Source organism: Macaca thibetana, chromosome 8 (assembly GCF_024542745.1).
Source record: "Macaca thibetana thibetana isolate TM-01 chromosome 8, ASM2454274v1, whole genome shotgun sequence".
NCBI lineage: Eukaryota > Metazoa > Chordata > Mammalia > Primates > Cercopithecidae > Macaca > Macaca thibetana.
Window position 1 is genome coordinate 40569641 of NC_065585.1, and position 17973 is coordinate 40587613.

At 39.8% G+C, this 17973-nt stretch overlaps 1 protein-coding gene across 2 annotated transcripts in view; it reads left to right on the plus strand.

The window, feature by feature from the left end:
- The first annotated feature begins 751 nt into the window (after nt 1–751).
- LRP12 (LDL receptor related protein 12) overlaps nt 752–17973 on the plus strand; it is a 92302-nt gene continuing 75080 nt past the window's right edge. For both annotated transcript variants that reach the window (XM_050800686.1, XM_050800687.1), the window contains exon 1: nt 752–1194. In XM_050800686.1, coding sequence (XP_050656643.1) covers nt 1116–1194 — 79 coding nt within the window. In that variant the 5' untranslated portion in view covers nt 752–1115. The remainder of the gene's footprint in view (nt 1195–17973) is intronic.

Sequence of the window (17973 nt, forward strand, 5' to 3'; positions counted from 1 at the left end):
CAGGGCGTAAGGTATGATGTGCCAGCGTCACTACATACGTACTTAGAAAAATGTTCTGGGGATCTATGTAAAGGAGGACTCCCATTTGTTGGAATGGGGGAAGTGCTTTAGGGAAACTGCAACGTGATGGGCGAACCCTCCTCTCAATATATCTACCTCGAAAGTCGGCTCCAGCACTGCTGAGCATCCTGGCCCAGCTGCCCCCGACCCAGCGTGAGACGTTAAACCTCCTGGGGCTTCCAAGCCAGACTGGAGGGGCTCTGCACAAGCCTTGCTCGACTCATTCCGGGCACCTTGAGCGTGGGAGTCCACACTGCCCCCTGACCGACCAGCTGCCGCGTTGGCCGCACTAATTTGCGCCCGCCCGCACTCCAAGCTCGGCGCCGACCGCAAGTGCAGACGTGGGGGTGCGGGATAGAGGAAGGAACTCATAAGTTCTCAGCTTCAGACCATCCACGCCTCCGCCAACATGGAAGCACCTTCAGCCTCCCAACTTGTACCCACCCCACCCGCTGGGCCAGAGCCCAGGCCTCGGACAGCGACCGAGCTCCTCCACCCACCCCTCGCTCCAGCCCCTGGGCATCCAGCGGTCGGCGTTCGCACGCTCTCTCATCGATTGGCGCTGCCTTGCTCCTTGGGCTCCAGTCGCGGGGAAATCGGCCCCAGACTTGGAAAGTCCAGCGGAGCGCGGGGCGGGAACCGAGGCAGGCGGGCCAGGGGATTGCCGATCGCACGGATGGGCGCGCGCTCCGTCTGGCGAGTGGCGGCGCCGGCTAGCCCGAGCGGCGCGAGGCCAGAGTCCCGCGTCCGCCACCCCCTCGCCTCGCGCCGCCGCGCGAGCTCCTTGCCCTTGCCCCCAGGAGGTTCGCCCCGCGTGGGGCTCTCGCACCGTCCGGGGTGGGAGCAGGCGAGCCGGAGGGAGGAGAAAGGAGGGAGCGCGCGCGGGCGGCGGCGGCCCCTCCCCTCCTCCTCCCCCTCCCGCCGCCGCGGAGAGCGCAGGGAGCAGCCGGGGGCTCGGCGGCGGCGGCGGCGGCGGCGGCGGCGGCGTCTACCCCCAGCTCCTCCTTCCTCCCTCCTCCTCCATCTCCTCCTCTCTCTCTCCATCTGCCGTGGTTATGGCCCGTCGCTGGAGCACAAAAGAGTCTCCGCGGTGGAGGTCTGCGTTCCTCTTGCTCTTCTTCGCTGGGGTGTACGGTAAGTGTCCGCGTCCCCGCGCCCCGCTGACCGAACAAAGCTGAGGCGACCCGGGCCCTCGAGGCCTCCAGGACTGGGGTTCCCCTGGAGACTCCGGCGGAGAGCCGGGCTGCCGGCGGGACAAAGACCGGCGAGGGGGTGGATGTGGCGGAACGGGTGTCCCCACACGGAGATGCTTTCCTCCACTCGCCCACCTTCAGACTCTCGGGTGGTGGAGAGGGGCTGGGGGTCCCGGCCGGGAGGGCCCCGGCGGAGCGAGCGGGTGGCGGGAGGACTTCCCGACCTGCGCTGGAGGGCCCCCGCGGCCAGCTGCTCGAGGACCCATAGCCCGGCACAATCCACACACAAAGATGTATGACTGTGAGAAAGCAGAGGAGGTCGCCCCCGCCGCTGCCGGGACGGTCCGCCCCCCCCGCCCCCACCCGGGGTTAGGAAGTTCTCTCACCGGTGAGATTCCCACCGCACCAGTCCTTTCCCTACCCGAGTCCCTGAGAAGGCTCCCTGCTGACTTCTCCCCACCCCTCCACCTCGCGGGCAAGGGCTCTGCCGAATCCGGGCGTGCAGGATCCTGTTGGTTTCCCGGGAGCAGCACGCGGGAGAAGGCCAGAAAATAGTTTCCAGCCCCACCTCAGTCTCTCGCTCTTAGGGTGTCCTGGCTCCCAGTTCAATTGTAATTTCATCCATCATCGTCCGCCGCTCTGGTCACTGTTACTTTATTCCAGTCGATGGATCGGGTTAAGAGAAGGCTGAAGACTGTGTGAGGACAGCTTTGTATTGCGTTGGGGTCTGAGCAAGAGCTGAATGGAATTAATTGCAAAGAACATTTATCTCTTAAGATAAAAGAGTTCCACTTCTGACTTCACCGTTCTTAGTTCATCAGTTAAACACATTGAATAGGTATTTCAGAGAGCTCAGTTTTAACCTTTCCTTTTTGGAGTGTTGCTTTGATTTCCTCAGAAAAAGAATTAGAAGTTATCATTACTTTGGTAAATTTTACTTATAAAAAGTCTAAGTCATTTGCCACAAACACTGATTTGACTAGTATAATGGTGGTGGTAGTGAGGTTTAGTCAACAGCCAATTTGTCAGCAAGTATTATCTTTTGAACGCATTTATCTACGGAATTGAATGTGATGGTGGCAAGTGACACTAAATGAAGAATTAATGAACGTAATTGGGCATTTACCGACAGCCAAGAAATAGTAGTCTTTTTGGTACAATTCAGGGTGTGTTCCTCCCGTACCTGATTAATAGTATTTTTGTTTGTTTTGGTGAGGAGAGTGGTTTGGTCCATTTTTTATGTAGAGGTAATTGCCAAAGGTGTGCTTGTGTGGGACCAAAAACCCAGTGCACGACTTTTGATAGTTAGCTGCTTCAAGTGGCTGTGATCCCTGCTTGCCTGATGACTTGTGGGTTTGGGTCTACACCAGAGATCAATAAGCTATTATGTTGTTTCTTCTGGCCTGAAGGTGGATATAGTTCTGCTCTAGGTTTGGTATAATGGCCCAGGAGAGAGAAGAAATTGAGAGGTATCTTTAATTTGGGGTGATTAGGATTGTCCAGCTTTGTCCTTTGCTATAATAAGAATTGAATTTCTGTGATGTCTGATCAGAATAGATAAATAAATGGGCTCTTCTTTCATTAAAACCTGTGTCATCAGTGTTTGAACTACAAGTCTTTTGCCTCGAGGGATAAGAGGCTGTGAACCCCTTAATTTGTTTTGGTGCATTCTTTAGTACTTGTACACAAAGTGACTTTCTGGTGGGTGCTTATCAAAGCTTTATCTTTTTGGAATTTGTGTTCAGTGAGGAATTGTTAGTAAGCAAAGACTAAAACTCCTTTTTCCAACAGTGTGGGCCCAGATTATAAAACCAGCAGGTGATTATGCCAAAGGTGGTTGTCTCAAGCCACAGCAAGTTTCAAAGTGTAAAAAAAAAAAAAAGGAGGTAGTGAACCAGGCAGAACATTAAACTGTATCAGCAGAGATTAAAGGGAACCCTTCACCCTGGAACTGAGAAATCCTCTTTATAGCTGCATGTTTTTTGTCCTCTTCTGTCTCTAACCATGTGTGGGTTTATAATAGTGAAAAAGGGCTATAACAATAGTATGGGGGGATGTGGTTCTGTAACAATAGCGGGAATTGGGTAACTTAGAATATATAGTAGTTGTAATGGGTAGTGGATGCATCCTGAGAAATAGCTATCGTCTTGAACCTCTTAGAACAGATACTAGCTGTAATTTGTGAAACTGTCCCCTATACAGTAAAAAGTGTGTGTGTGTTTTAAATAGCTTCAAAAACAGTTAGGTCTATTAATGAAACTGAATATTCAGAATCGCTGTTAGCAAAGAAAAGCAGGTTGATTGGCCAATATTTGGGGAATTCCAATATTAATTCTTCACAGAGTGACTCTTGAAAATGAAATGACTCTAAGGTGTGCTTCAGATTTTTGAAACATTTCACATACATAAAAACTTTTTTTTTTGTTTATTTTGGTACTACTCTCCAGATGACGATTTTTATGGGCTCTGATATGTGACTGTTATACTTCCAAATTAACTTGTCTGAATGCCAGTCTTACCTGAAACTCTAAATTGTAATCTAGAATATAAAGTTTTCCAGAAGTAGTTGTTCAAGGACCTGTAATTATCTTTCAGGGGCTACTGTATCTTAACTGCATTCAATGTGCCTAAGAGTTAGGAGGAGAGAGTAAAGGTTGACCTCTGCCACCTTTGGAAGTTTGAAGGGATAAAAATGTCAGTAGTGACAACCACAAGCTTTGCAACGCATTGTCCTAGGCTTACTGTAAGAGGAAAAAGTACTTTGTCATTTTTCACATAGGGATGTCTGGCTTTTACAAATCTATGGGAGTTTCCAAAACCTCTGTCTCCTAGTCAGTAGAAGCTGTTAGTCTTGCTCACCTCCTAAACCACAAGTTGGTAATTCTGACAGTTCCATTGCTTTATCCTTTCCACTTCTGTTTGTCTCCCAGATTAGTGTTTCCTAACTTTTACTCAAACCTACCCTTAAAATACACATTGCTTAGGGTACTATGTACATAGAGAAAAAAGTTAATGAAACCATACTCTTACTACCTGTGCACTCAGATGTTTTCTGTTTATTCTTCCTCTTTCTCACCCTTCCCTTCTTCATTTGCTGGTCTGGACTCATTAAATTAATTTTGGATCCACTAATAAATTGCAGTCCTTAGCTTGAAAAACACTACCCAAAATGAAGCCTTAAAATGTAGTTTAGAGGCCAGGCGTGGTGGCTCAGGCCTGTAATCCCAGCACTTTGGGAGGCGGAGGCAGGTAGGTCTCCTGAAGTCAGGAGTTTGAGACCAGCCTGGCTAACATGGCAAAACCGTCTCTATTAAAAATATAAAAATTAGCCAGGTGTGCTGGCGCACGCCTGTAATCCCAGCTACTTGGGAGGCTGAGGCAGGAGAACCTCTTGAACCCGAGAGGCGGAGGTTGCATGATTGTACTCCAGCCTGGGTGACGAGTGAAACTCTGTCTCAAAAAAAAAAAAAAAAGTAATTTAGAGTGTTTGTTGTTTGTATATCATTTTACAGTAACCTTGAAGAGTTGCAGATGGTTATTTTTTGGTTACTTGCTGCCAGAGCATTTGATAGCTGTAGAACTGTTCCTAGCATATACTGATTGACTTGTGATAAAATTCATTTTTAAACTGGTTTTCAGCTTATTACAGTAAAGAGTCTTTACTGTTCTCAGTAGTATTCTAGATGTTGTGGTAGCCTAAAATAATCCTTTTACTCTTGCATATATGTAATGGATGAATCTTTTCCCATGAATTTTATGGAATGTTCAGTAGCACTTAATAACTGGTTTAAGGGTAGACAAGAAATTCCAATTTTAGAAAGGTTATAGAAGTAACTGAAACATGAGGGAAAAATCTAAACCAGATACCAATTACTTCTTACAAAGTCAAGTTTGATTACATAAAATATGTTGAATAAAATTGAATTAATTGCTTAACATAAACCCTTCCTTGAGTTCAGAATCTAAATTATATCCATATCCTTGGGAGAATATGAAGGTAGGCAGCACATTCCACAAAATTCTAGGTGGTTATCAGGCAGAAAGTATTAAACAAGCACTGTTAGCTGTATTCCAGATACAGTATGGAGGAGATTTGAATGATGTATAGTAAATGATTTATAAGGTTCCTAGAAAGTAAAATTTCTTTTGAAGAACATAAAAGGGATTTTAGCCTGAAAAGTGAGCAGCAGTTAAAGAAAACGTTAAGATTTACTTTTGTAGTTAGAAAATTTAAAGCTTATTAAATTATTAAAGGAGCCAGAGGACCTTTTTGTGTGTCTGATATGAGATGTTGTCTTTTTTTTTCTCTACACTTTACCAGTGATACCACAATTTAAGGGGTGAAAGTTCAGTAGAAATATACGTGAAATATACGTGAGAATTATATAGATTTAAGTAAATATAGAATATTTTTATTTTAAGTATTAATCCTGTTCTTGCTGCATGTCTTTATAAGAAGAGGAAGGTTGTTCTAAATATAGGAATTGGAAGTTGATGATCTCTAATTTCTAATTTACCTTTCTTTTCTGTGTTTCTTCTTTTCTCCTTATCACTCCCCCCTTTTGGAGAGAGTTAAGTGATAGTTGCACATTATTTAATTCTCATTTTCTAAAATTTAGGATTAGATCCTGCAAATACAAATTACCAATGTATATATTCAAATACATGTCATCAGAGTCTCTTCTTTTTAAGTATATATAAATATATTACTTCAATACTGTATCAGCTTGGGGGATTCTCACTGTCTAAGTTATAGAAGGGAAGGAAGGAAACTAACATTTATTAAATTAAGTTCGATAGCATTTATTTACTTACAAGTACTTAATACTTATATTGAAAGATTCGTGATTAGTCTTTATTTATTGCCAATTAATCTTTAGTAGGTCTTTTTTGGCAATCCTATCAGATACATATTCTTTTTTTTATTTTATGAAAGAGAACATTGAAACACAGAGATATTGTGACTTAACTGAAGTCAAACCACTATGAAGTAGTAGAGTCAGGATTGTAGCCTAACCCTGGCTGTTGCTTCACTCAGTTCATTTAGCAAATATTTATTGAGCCCTTGCTTATGTCTAGCACTGTGTTAGATAAAACCTGATGCACATAGTTTCTGCCCTCATGGAGCTTATAGTCTAATGAATAAGTTGTAATAAGTGCTCTCACAGAAACAAACACGGGGCAGAGATAGTGAGTAACAGGCACAGAGTAATTAGGGGAAGACTTTTTGATGAAGGGACATTTATGAGACCTAAAGGATAGCTATAGCTAACTGTGTTATGGTTGGGTAAGAGAGCTTTGCATATGAGAACAATGCACGAAAGGCCCGGGATCAGGAAAGAGCTGATTAGTTGCAGATAAATTAATAAAATCACTGTAACTGGAGCATAATGGTTATAAGGGAGAGCGACAGGGTGAGATTAGAGTAACACTTAGAAACTCTGGGCTTTAGAATCCATGGTAAAGAGTCTAGGTTTTATTTTAAGTTTAACTATTCAAAGGATTTAAGTGACATCACGTGATTTATGTTTTGAAACAGTCACTTTTGCTACTATGTGGAGTATTGTTGTGAAGTGGGAAACAGTAGAGATGGGATGATCAGTTAGAATTTGACTGTAATCCAAGTGAGAGATAACAGGAGCATGGACCAAGGTAGTAGTAGTGGAGATAAAGGCGTGTAGATTGCCCTTTTGATAGAGAAAAGGGGATTTTTCCCCTCTTGCCATAAGAAGGAAAGAAGAAAATATTGATGCAAGTGTGTTTAGGTCTGTAGGTTTTGGGGTGGGAAAGTGGACATTACATCTGATTGTTCTTATTTTCTCAAAGTAATATGACATGAGATCATCAGTGAAGAGGAGGAATGAGAATTTGAGGGTGATTTTTGTTCCCTCAATTCAGTAGAACAGTTTGGACCCTTAGCAAGTTAGATTTCTGTTACTTAATCTAGAATAGAGAAAGCTATGAACACTATGCATTAAGATACATTGCGAATAGTTGTACAACAGATGACAGGAAGAGATGGACTTAAATTACAAGGGGAGGAACCTTAAGAAGGTTACTGTGGAGAATTCAGTTCTGAGGGCAGTCATTTTGTCAGTGAAATAAGTATAGAACATAACTTTTTACAGTGTTTTAAGTGTATTGCAGGCAAGAAGCAAAGGGTGGGGCAAAAGATGGATTTCCAATACCTTTTTGCTTAAGTTAAATGCTTTCTGCTAAGCTATCAATAAAGATTGCTTTAGAAATCAGATTGTCTTTGGTAGAGTCAAGAATATATTAAAAGATGGGTGAATTTCAGAGCAGATTTGGAAAAATTGAGCTTTTATCTCTTTTTTTTTTTTGATCATGTAGCTTTACAGAAGATATAACTTTAGTAGGTACCAAAACTTCAAAGTAAATAAAAGTGACAGAACAGTTTTCTAATTTTCCTCTTACATAGTTAATAACTCATTTACTTGCTGGTATCAGTTTGGTGAAGGTGTGAAATTGTTTTATGCTCATGTGTTGTCATTGAACGAGACTAACTTGATACCTACGTTTAGTTCACTTACATTTCACTTTTTAGAGAAATTAAAAATGGTGCTAATCTTTTAATATTAGGATTAAGTGGAGCACAATAGGATGTTTAGTAGTTGGAATTTACCTTTTCAAATATAAGGAGTAAACCTTTCATAATGTGACTTAATTTCATTAATAGTTAAGGCATCTTTATACATATATTGGAGAAAACATAAGAATAATCTTTGTATCTGATATATATTGAAGTAGAATTGTTTCTTGAAATTATTATTGCCTGTAAAAGTTTTACCAAGAGAATACAGAACACCTATACAAAAAATGCCATGACTAGTTCTCAAAATTACTGTGTGAGGTAGGTATTATTAGAAGAAACAGAAGCTTTGAAAATAGTAGTTTTGCCTAAGGTTCATGTCTCTCTACTGCTGTGCTCTTTGTGTAGAGGCCCATTATTTTTTTTTGTCTACATTATTGTAACAGCCCCCAACTAGTCTTGGCTCTAGTCTTGTCCTGATTGAATCATATCACACCTAGCAGTAGCCAGAGCGACTTATCTAAAGTACAGATCTGGTAATATAACTTTCTTGCTTAAAACCCAACAGCAGTTCCCTGTTCTTAAAATATAAATTTAACTCACTAGAGCTTTCATGATCTGGCTAGTTTCTTTTTTTTCACTTTTAAGTTCAGGAATACATGTGCAGGTTTGTTATGTAAGTAAACTTGTGTCATGGGAGTTTGTTGTACACAATTATTACGTGGGGGTTTGTTGTACTCAATTATTAAACAATTTGTTGTACAGATTATTTCATCACCTAGTGATACGCTACATCATATCTAGTGATATCTGTACAGCATTTCACACCTAGTACACAGTAATTATTTTTTCTGATCCTCTCCTTCGTCCTACCCTCCACCTTCTGATAGGGCCTAGTATGTGTTGTTCCCCTCCTTCTATGTGTCCATGTGTTCTTTCTCATCATTTAGCTCCCACTTATAAGTGACAACATGCAGTATTTGGTTTTCTGTTCCTGCATTTGTTTGCTAAGGATAATGGCCTCCAGCTCCATCTATGTTCCTGTAAAGGACATTATCTTGTTCTTTTTTATGGCTGCATAGTATTCTATGGGATATATGTGCCACATTTTCTTTATCTAGTCTGTGATTGATGGGCATTTAAGTTAATTCCATGTCTTTGCTATTATGAATCAGTGCTACAATGAACATAACACGTGCATGTGTCTTTATAATACAACAATTTATATTCCTTTGGGTATATTTCCAGTAATGGGATTGCTGGGTCAATGGTGTTTCTGTTTCTAGGTCTTTGAGGAGTCGCCACATTGTCTTCCACAATGGTTGAACTAATTTAGACTTCTGCCAACAGCATACAAGCATTGCTTTTTCACCACAACCTCGCAAGCATCTGTTTGGAATTTTTAATAATTAGCCATTCTGAGTGGTGTGAGATGGTATCTCATTGTGGTTTTGATTTGCATTTCTCTGATGATTGGTGATGTTGAGCTATTTTTCATATGATTGTTGGCTGTATGTATGTCTTTTTTTTTGAAAAGTGTTCATGTCCTTTACCCAGTTTTTAATGTTTTTTTCTTGTAAATTTGTTTTAAGTTCTTTATAGATGCTGAATGTTAGATTAGTTTGTGTTTTTTTGTTTGTTTGTTTTGTTTTGTTTTGTTGAGACGGAGTCTTGCTCTGTCACCCAGGCTGGAGTGCAGTGGTACAATCTCGGCTCACTGCAAGCTCCACCTCCTGGGTTCATGCCTTTCTCCTGCCTCAGCCTCCCGAGTAGCTAGGACTACAGGCACCCACCACAACGCCCGGCTAATTTTTTTTTTTTTTTTGTATGTTTAGTAGAGACAGGGTTTCACCGTGTTAGCCATGATGGTCTCGATCTCCTGACCTCGTGATCTGCCCGCCTCGGCCTCCCAAAGTGCTGAGATTATAGGCGTGAGCCACCTCGCCCAGCCTAGATTAGTTCTTTATAGATGCTGGATATTTTGCAAACTATGCGAAAATATTCTCCCATTCTGTAGGTAGCCTATTCACTCTGTTGACCGTTTCCTTTGCTGGACAGAGGCTCTTCAGTTTAATTGGATTCCATTTGTCAATTTTTGCATTTGTTGCAATTGCTTTTGGCATCTTTGTCCTGAGATCTTTGCCTATTTCTGTGTCTAAAATGGTATTGCCTAGCTTGTCTTCCAGAGTTTTTATAGTTTTGGGTTTTACATTTAATAAGTCTTCAATCCATCATGAGTTAATTTTTGTGTATGGTGTAAGGAAGGGGTCCAGTTTCAGTCCTCTGCATGTGACTAGGTGGTTACCCCAGTACTATTTATTGAATAAGGAATCCTTTTCCCATGGCTCATTTTTGTCAAGTTTGTTGAAGATCAGATAGTTGTAGGCGTGCTGCCTTATTTCTGGGTTCTCTATTGTGTTCCATTGGTCTGTGTGTCTGTTTCTGTACTAGTACCATGCAGTTTTGGTTACTGTAGACCTGCAGTGTAGTTTGAAGTTGGGTAGCATGATGTCTCCAGCTTTGTTCTGTTTGCTTAGGATTATCTTGGCTATTTGGGCTCTTTTTTGGTCCTATATGAATTTTAAAATAGTTTCTTCTAGTTCTGTGAAGAATGTCAATGGTAGTTTAATAGGAATAGCATCGAATCTATAAATTGCTTTGGGCAGTATGGCCGTTTTAACAATATTGATTCTTCCTACCCATGAACATAGAATGTTTTTCCATTTGTTTGTGTCATCTCTGATTTCTTTAAGCATAGTTTTGTAGTTCTCCTTCTAGAGATCTTTTACCTCCCTGGTTAGCTGTGTTTCTGGGCATTTTATTCTTTTTGTTGCAGTTGTGAATGGAATTGCATTCCTAATTTGGCTTCAGCTTGATTGTTGTTGGTGTATAGGAATTTAGTGATATTTGCACATTGATTTTATATCCTGTGACTTTGCTGAAGTAGTTTTCAGCTTAAGAAGCTTTTGGGCTGAGACTATGGGGTTTTCTAGATATAGGATCATGTCATTTGCAAACAGGAATAATTTGACATCCTCTCTTCCTATTTGGATGCCCTTTATTTATTTATTTTGCTTGATTACCCTAACCGGGACTTCCAATACTATGTTGAACAGCAGTGATGAGAGAGGGTGGCATCCTTTTCTTATGTGAGTTTTCAAGGGTAATGCTTCCAGCTTTTGTCCATTCATTATGATGTTGGTTGTGGGTTTGTTTGTCATAGATGGTGCTTATTATTTTGAGGTATGTTTCTTAATACCTAGTTTACTGAGAGTTTTTAATATAAACAGGTGTTGACTTTTATCAAAAGCCCCTTCTGCATCTGTCAAGATAATCGTGGTTTTTATCTTTAGCTCTCTTTATGTGATGAATCACATTTATTGATTTGCACATGTTGAATCAACCCTGCATCCCAGGGATAAAGCCTACTTGATCACGGTGGATAAGCTTTTTCATGTGCTACTGGATTCTGTTTGCCAGTATTTTTTGAGAATTTTTGCATTGGTGTTCATCAAGAATATTTGCCTTATGTTTTCTTTTGTTGTCAATAAGTTTTTTGTTTTTGTGTTTTTGTTTGTTTGTTTTTTTAAATACTAAAACCTCCATCAGGTTTTGGTGTCAGGATGATGCTGGCCTCATAGAATGAGGAGCAATTTTTTTGAATAGTTACAGCAGGAACAGTACCAGCCCTTCTTTGTACATCTGGTAGAATTCAGCTGTGAATCCATCTGGGCTTTTTTTTGGTTGGTAGGCTATTTATTACTGACTTAATTTCAGAGTTTGTTATTAGCCTGTTTAGGGAATTCAGCACTTTTTTTCCTGGTTTAGTCTTAGGAGGGTGTATGTATCCAATAATTTATCCATTTCTTCTAGATTTGTCTAGTTTATGTGCATACAGGTGTTTGCAGCATTCTCTAATGATTGTTTGTATTTCTGTGGGGTCTGTGGTAGTATCCTCTTTGTTGTTTCTGATTGTGCTCATTGGAATTTTCTCTCTTCTTTATTAGTCTAGTTAGTGGTCTATTTTATTAATTTTTTCAAAGAAACAGCTCCTGGATTTGTTGATCTTTTGAATTGTTTTTTGCATCTCAGTCTCCTTCAGTTCATCTCTCATTTTGGTTATTTCTTGTCTTTACTAGCTTTGGGGTTTGTTTGTTCTTGGTTCTCTAGTTCTTTTAGTTGTGATGTTAAGTTGTTAATTTGTGATCTTTCTAACTTTTTGATGTGGGCATTTAATGCTATAAATTTCCCTTTTAATACTGCCTTAGCTGTGTCCCAGAGATTCTGGTATGTTGTATTGTTGTTCCATTGGTTTCTAAGAACAACTTTTTTTTTTTTTTTTGAGACGGAGTCTCGCTGTTGCCCAGGCTGGAGCACAGTGGCATGATCTCTGCTCACTGCAGGCTCTGCCTCCTGGGTTTGAGCCATTCCCCTGCCTCAGCCTCCCAAGTAGCTGGGACTACAGACACCCGCCACCACGCCTGGCTAATTTTTTTTGTATTTTCAGTAGAGACGGGGTTTCACCATGTTAGCTACAATGGTCTCGATCTCCTGACTTCGTGATCTGCCTGCCTCGGCCTCCCAAAGTGCTGGGATTACAGGCACGTGCCACCGTGCCGTCCTGTTTCCAAGAACTTCTTGATTTCTGCCTGAATTTTATTATTTACCCAAAAGTCATTCATTCAGGAGCAGATTATTCAATTTTCATGTCATTGTATGGTTTGTAGTGAGTCTCTTAGTCTTGATTCCTAATTTGATTGCACTGTGGTTCAAGAGATCGTTTTTTAGGATTTCATTTCTTTTGTATTGCTGAGGAATGTTTTGCTTCGGATTATGTAATCAAGTTTTAGAGTACGTGCCATCTGGCAATGAGAAGAATGTATATTCTGTTGTTTTAGGGCAGAGAATTCTATAGGTATCTGTCAGGTCCATTTGATCTAGTGCTGAATTCAGGTCCTGAATATCTTTGTTAATTTTCTGTTTCGATGATCTAATACTGTCAGTGAGGTGTTAAAGTCTCCCACTATTATTATGTGGGAGTCTAAGTCTCTTTGAAGATCTCTAAGAACTTGCTTTATGAATCTATCTGGGTGTTCCTGTGTTGAGTGCATATATATTTAAAATAGATCTTGTTGAATCGAACCCATTACCATTATGTAATGCCCTTCTTTGTCTTTTTTTATCTGTGTTTTAAAGTCTGTTTTGTCTGAAACTAGGATTGCTTTTTTCTCTTTTCCATTTGCTTGGTACATTATTCTCTCTTTATTTTAAACCTATGTGTGTCACTGGATGCGAGATGAGTCTCTTGAAGATACCATACCAATGGGTCTTTGTTCTTTATCCAGCTTGCCATTCTGTGTCTTTTACTTGGGGCATTTATTCCATTTACATTCAAGCTTAGTGTTGATATGTGTGGATTTGATCCTGTCATCATGATGTTTCCTGGTTATTTTGCAGACTTGTTTATGCAGTTGCTTTATAATGTCATTGGTCTGTACACTTCAATGCGTTTTTGTAGTGGCTGGTAATGGTCCTTCCTTCCCATGTTCAGTGCTTCATTCAGGAGCTCTTGTATAGCAGGTCTGGTGGTAACGAATTCCTTCAGCATTTGCGTGTCTGAAAAGCATCTTATTTTTCCTTTGCTTATGACACTTTGGCAAGATATGAAATTCTGGGTTGGAATTTCTTTAAGAATTTTGAATATTGGCCCCCGGTCTCTTCTGGCTTGTAGAGTTCCTACTGAGAGGTGTGCTGTTAGTCTGATGGACTTCCCTTTGTAGATGACCTACTCTTTCTCTCTAGCTACCTTTAACGTTTTTTCTTTCATGTTGACCTTGGAGAATCTGTTGATTATGCGTCTTGGGGATGATCTTCTTGTGAAATATCTTACTTGAGTTCTCTGCATTTTCTGAATTCGAATGTTGGCTTCTCTAGCTAGGTTGGGGAAGCTCTCATGGATGATATCCTGAAGTATGTTTTCCAAGTTGGTTCCATTTCCCCCATCTCTTTCAGAGATACCAATGAGTTGTAGATTTGATCTCTTTACATAATCCCTTATTTCTCAGAGGTTTTGTTTGTTCCTATTCATTCTTTTTTCTCTATTCTTGTCTGACTATCTTGTTTCAGAATGCCAGTCTTCAAGCTCTGAGATTCTTTCGTCTGCTTGGTCTCTTATGCTGTTAATACTTGTGATTGCATTATGAAATTCTTAAAGTGTGTTTTTCAGCTCTATCAGGTCGGTTACATTCTTTTCTGTAGTGGCTGTTTTGTCTGTCAGCTCCTATATTGTTTTCTTGTGATTTTTAGCTTCTTTGGATTGGGTTTCAATGTACTCCTGTAGCCCAGTGATCTTTGTTACTATTCATATTCTGATCTGTTTCTGTCATTCAGTCATCTTAGCCCAGTTCAGAACCCTTGCTGGAGAGGTGATGTGGTCATTTGGAGGGAAAAAGGCACTCTGGTTTTTTGAGTTTTCAGAGTTCTTGTACTGGTTCTTACTCATCTTGTGGGACTGTCTACCTTCAATCTTTGAGGTTTCTGATCTTTGGATTGTTTTTCCCCTTTTATCCTATTTGATAACTTTGAGTGTTTGTGGTGTAAGGTGGATTCAGCTGACTGGCTTCATTCCTGGAAGATTTTAGGCGGCCAGTGCTCAGTTCCCAACTCCTAGACTACATGCTGTAATTCTGAGGTACTTGTATTGGGCCCCGACTTTGTTCTCTGGCTCTTCAAGGCTTCAAAATCAACTACGCTGGATTGGGGGGACCAACTTCCAGCACCTGTGGCAGAGTGCTAGCAGTGCCAGAGTGCCTGCCTTCCTGTGGGTGTTCACCACAGTGGTGGAGACAGTGCAGCTGGGCAGGGTGTCAGGAACCCCCTGCTGGTAAACTGGAGGTGATGTTGGCTTGGGGCTCTAGTCACACTGGAGGTGATGGCTTGTGGGCAGGGCACTGGCGGATCTGGATTCCTTCTCTGTGCTCTGCAAGCAGGAATAATCATTCAGGGGCAGGGGATCTGGCTAGTTTTTATCTTTCTGCCTCATCTTGGTCATTCCCCTTAACCCCTGCGCTTCCCCCTCTCCCACACCATGTTCCTGCCATACTTGTGACTTCCAGCCTTTATACACACTGCTCCCACTGCGTGCCTTATTTCTTCCTCCACCACTTTCTTCTCTAAGCTAACTCCTGCTGTCCTTCAGTTTTCTTCCCATTGCTGCCTCTTTTGGGGAGTCTTCCTGGTTCCTCTAAAACTAAGTGCCCTTCTTAGAAACATCTCAAATATATAATGTGAGCCTCAAATGTAACTCATATATGTAGTTTTGAATTTTCTATTAACCACATTAAAAAAAGAAACAGGTGAAATTAATGTTAATATTTTAAAACTAATATATCTAAAATACTATCATTCCAACACATAAACAATAGAAAGTAATTATTAATGAGAAGCTCTGCATTATGTTTTTCATGCTCAGTCTTCAAAATCCAGTGCAAATTTTATACTTACAGCCCATCTCAATTCAACTAACCACATTTTAAATGCTGAAAGCCTCTTGGAAAACAGCGTCTATTAAAGCTGTATGTAAACATGTCCTGTGGCCCAGCAGTTCTGCCCCTAGATATGAACTCAACAGGTACATAATGTATGCCAAAAGACATGTACAAGAATATTCATAGCATCCTTATTTGTTATAGTCCCAGACTAGAAACAACCCCTATGTCCATCAGCAATAGAATAGATGAATAAATTATGGTATATTAGCATATGGTAATTCTGTTTAGCAGCAGTTTCCAAATTTTCGAGTCGCAGGACTCCACAGTTATTGAGGAATCCAAAGAATGGTTTTTATATAGGAGCTATATATGTTTTTAAGAATATTAGGAATTAAAATTGAGTAATTATTAAAATATTCATTTAAAATGACAATAAGAAACCTATTACATATTACTGTAAATAACATGTACAATAAAAATATGTAAAATGACAAATAACTATATTTTCCAACACAAACCAAAATTTTTTTGAGAACAGTGGCATTGTCTTAATGTTTTTGCAATTACCATAGAGTCAGAGTTATATGTAAAACATATTTAGTATAATGCCAGACAATACTTGTTGAATAAATGAATTAATTTATCTATAAATGGAGTAAATTACATTTATGTGATTCCTAATGTTGAATCATTTTTGCATTCATTTATAGGCCATACCAACTTGCTAATGATAAATTTTAATCTGCTAGAATACATTTACTGATTTTTTTATACTTTGCATTTATATTTATGACATCAGTCTATTGTCAGTCTTAGCTTTCTTCTGCCCTCTACCTCTTTTTTTCCTTCCTGTAACCTAACCTCCCTCTCTTCTGCTTGATTTTCGTATGTTAATCCATTCTTTTAGATGCACTTACAATCTTTTTTTTGTTGTTGATTTCAGTGTTTAGAAGTAGTATAAAAGATTGTAGTGTTCCAGTTATTATTATTTTACCTTTTAAGATTAGAAAAGGAGAGGTGATTGTTTATGAACTGTATAGGTACTGTAATAGGAAAGCAAAAATTAACGGTTTTGTACTAATAAATGCTGGGGGGAGAAGTGTTTTCATTCCTAGTATGTTTCAACTTTATTCCACTAAGCAAGATAATACAGATGAGCCTATAAGAAGTAGATCCCTTCTTATGCATGGGCTTTGGGACTAATTAAGCCAGTAAGAGACCTCAGTGGAGATGGATCAATTCCATGAGAAGTGGAACTCACATCTGAAGGCAGGAGCTGTGTGGGAGGTAAAATGGAGATGCTAAATGAGGATTGAGCTCAAGTCAGGGGGTAGGACTCCTGTATTCTGTCAGTTGGGTACATCCAGTTTGTGTGGATGATACTTTAGGACCAAACTAATTTGCTCAAAAAGTAGCAGACATAAAGTTAACCAGAATATGGCTCCAGTGCTATCTAAACTATGATCTAGTAGTATACTAACATGATTACGTGTATATAAAAGTATTTGCCCAGGTACAAAGGATGGGAGATTAAGGAGAACCTACTACTATCGGTGCTGCTGGAGTGGATCACTACACAGGGGCTAGGAGCCATATGAAAAATACAAAGGAGTATTAAGAAATTGCATAAATTACATTTGTATACAATTCAACTTCACATTATTTTTTCCACCACGTAAGAATAAGAGTCTGAATGTTTGATTTGATTGCTGTATGTGGGTGGGTTAGAGAGAATTAGAATCAGAATACATGATTTATCTCTCGTCTTTATTTTATTATTTTATTTATTCTTTTATTCCCTCATCTAAGTAGGGGGCTAGCTACAATAAATGGAAATTATGTTTTTTAAAGGTTTATTAGAACTCTAAAAGCATATGTGCGTGATGCCTTTGGGGAAATAACTCTTTAATTTTTAATTCCTTCATCCTTGAGTCAGCTTTGCTAATTTATATTAAATTATACGTTCTAGAATATTATTTTGCCTATATTTCCATATTTGCTTTAAGGTTGTAAATAATATTGTTTTAAAAATATTTTCTACATCTGTGATTATATCACCATAGCCATTCCTAATACCTATCTGTCTCTCTTGTCTGTCATTCTTTTCTTGAACAGACTTGTCAAAGGTTTCTTTATTTTAGACGTTCTTCTCAAAGAACCAGCTCTTGGTTTCATGCTGTACTGCTTTCCTTGTTTTCTATTTTATTAATTTTTTTCACTATTTCTTTATTTTGTTGATTTTTGTAGCTGGTTGTTTATTTTTAAATTTTGTTTTAGACATTATACAGTAAAACTGACTCTCTTTTTTTCTGGTGCAAAGTTATATGACTGTTAACACATGTACACATTCATATAACTACCACTAAAATCAGAATGTAGAACAGTTCAGCATCCCAGAAAACTCTTGCCTGTTCTTCCTTTATATTCACAACCATGTTCTCACCCTTAATCTGTGACAGCCACTGAGATGTTCCTAACCATAGTTTTTGTTTTGTCTTTTTAAAAATGTCATATAGATGGAATTGTCCAACACATAACCATTTGAGACTGACTGCTTTTACTCAGCATAGTATCTTGGAGATTCATGCACATTGTTGCATCAATCAGTAGTTTTATTCCTTGCCGTTGTATGGATATACCACAGTTTATCAGTTCACCTATTGAAGGACATTTCCATTGT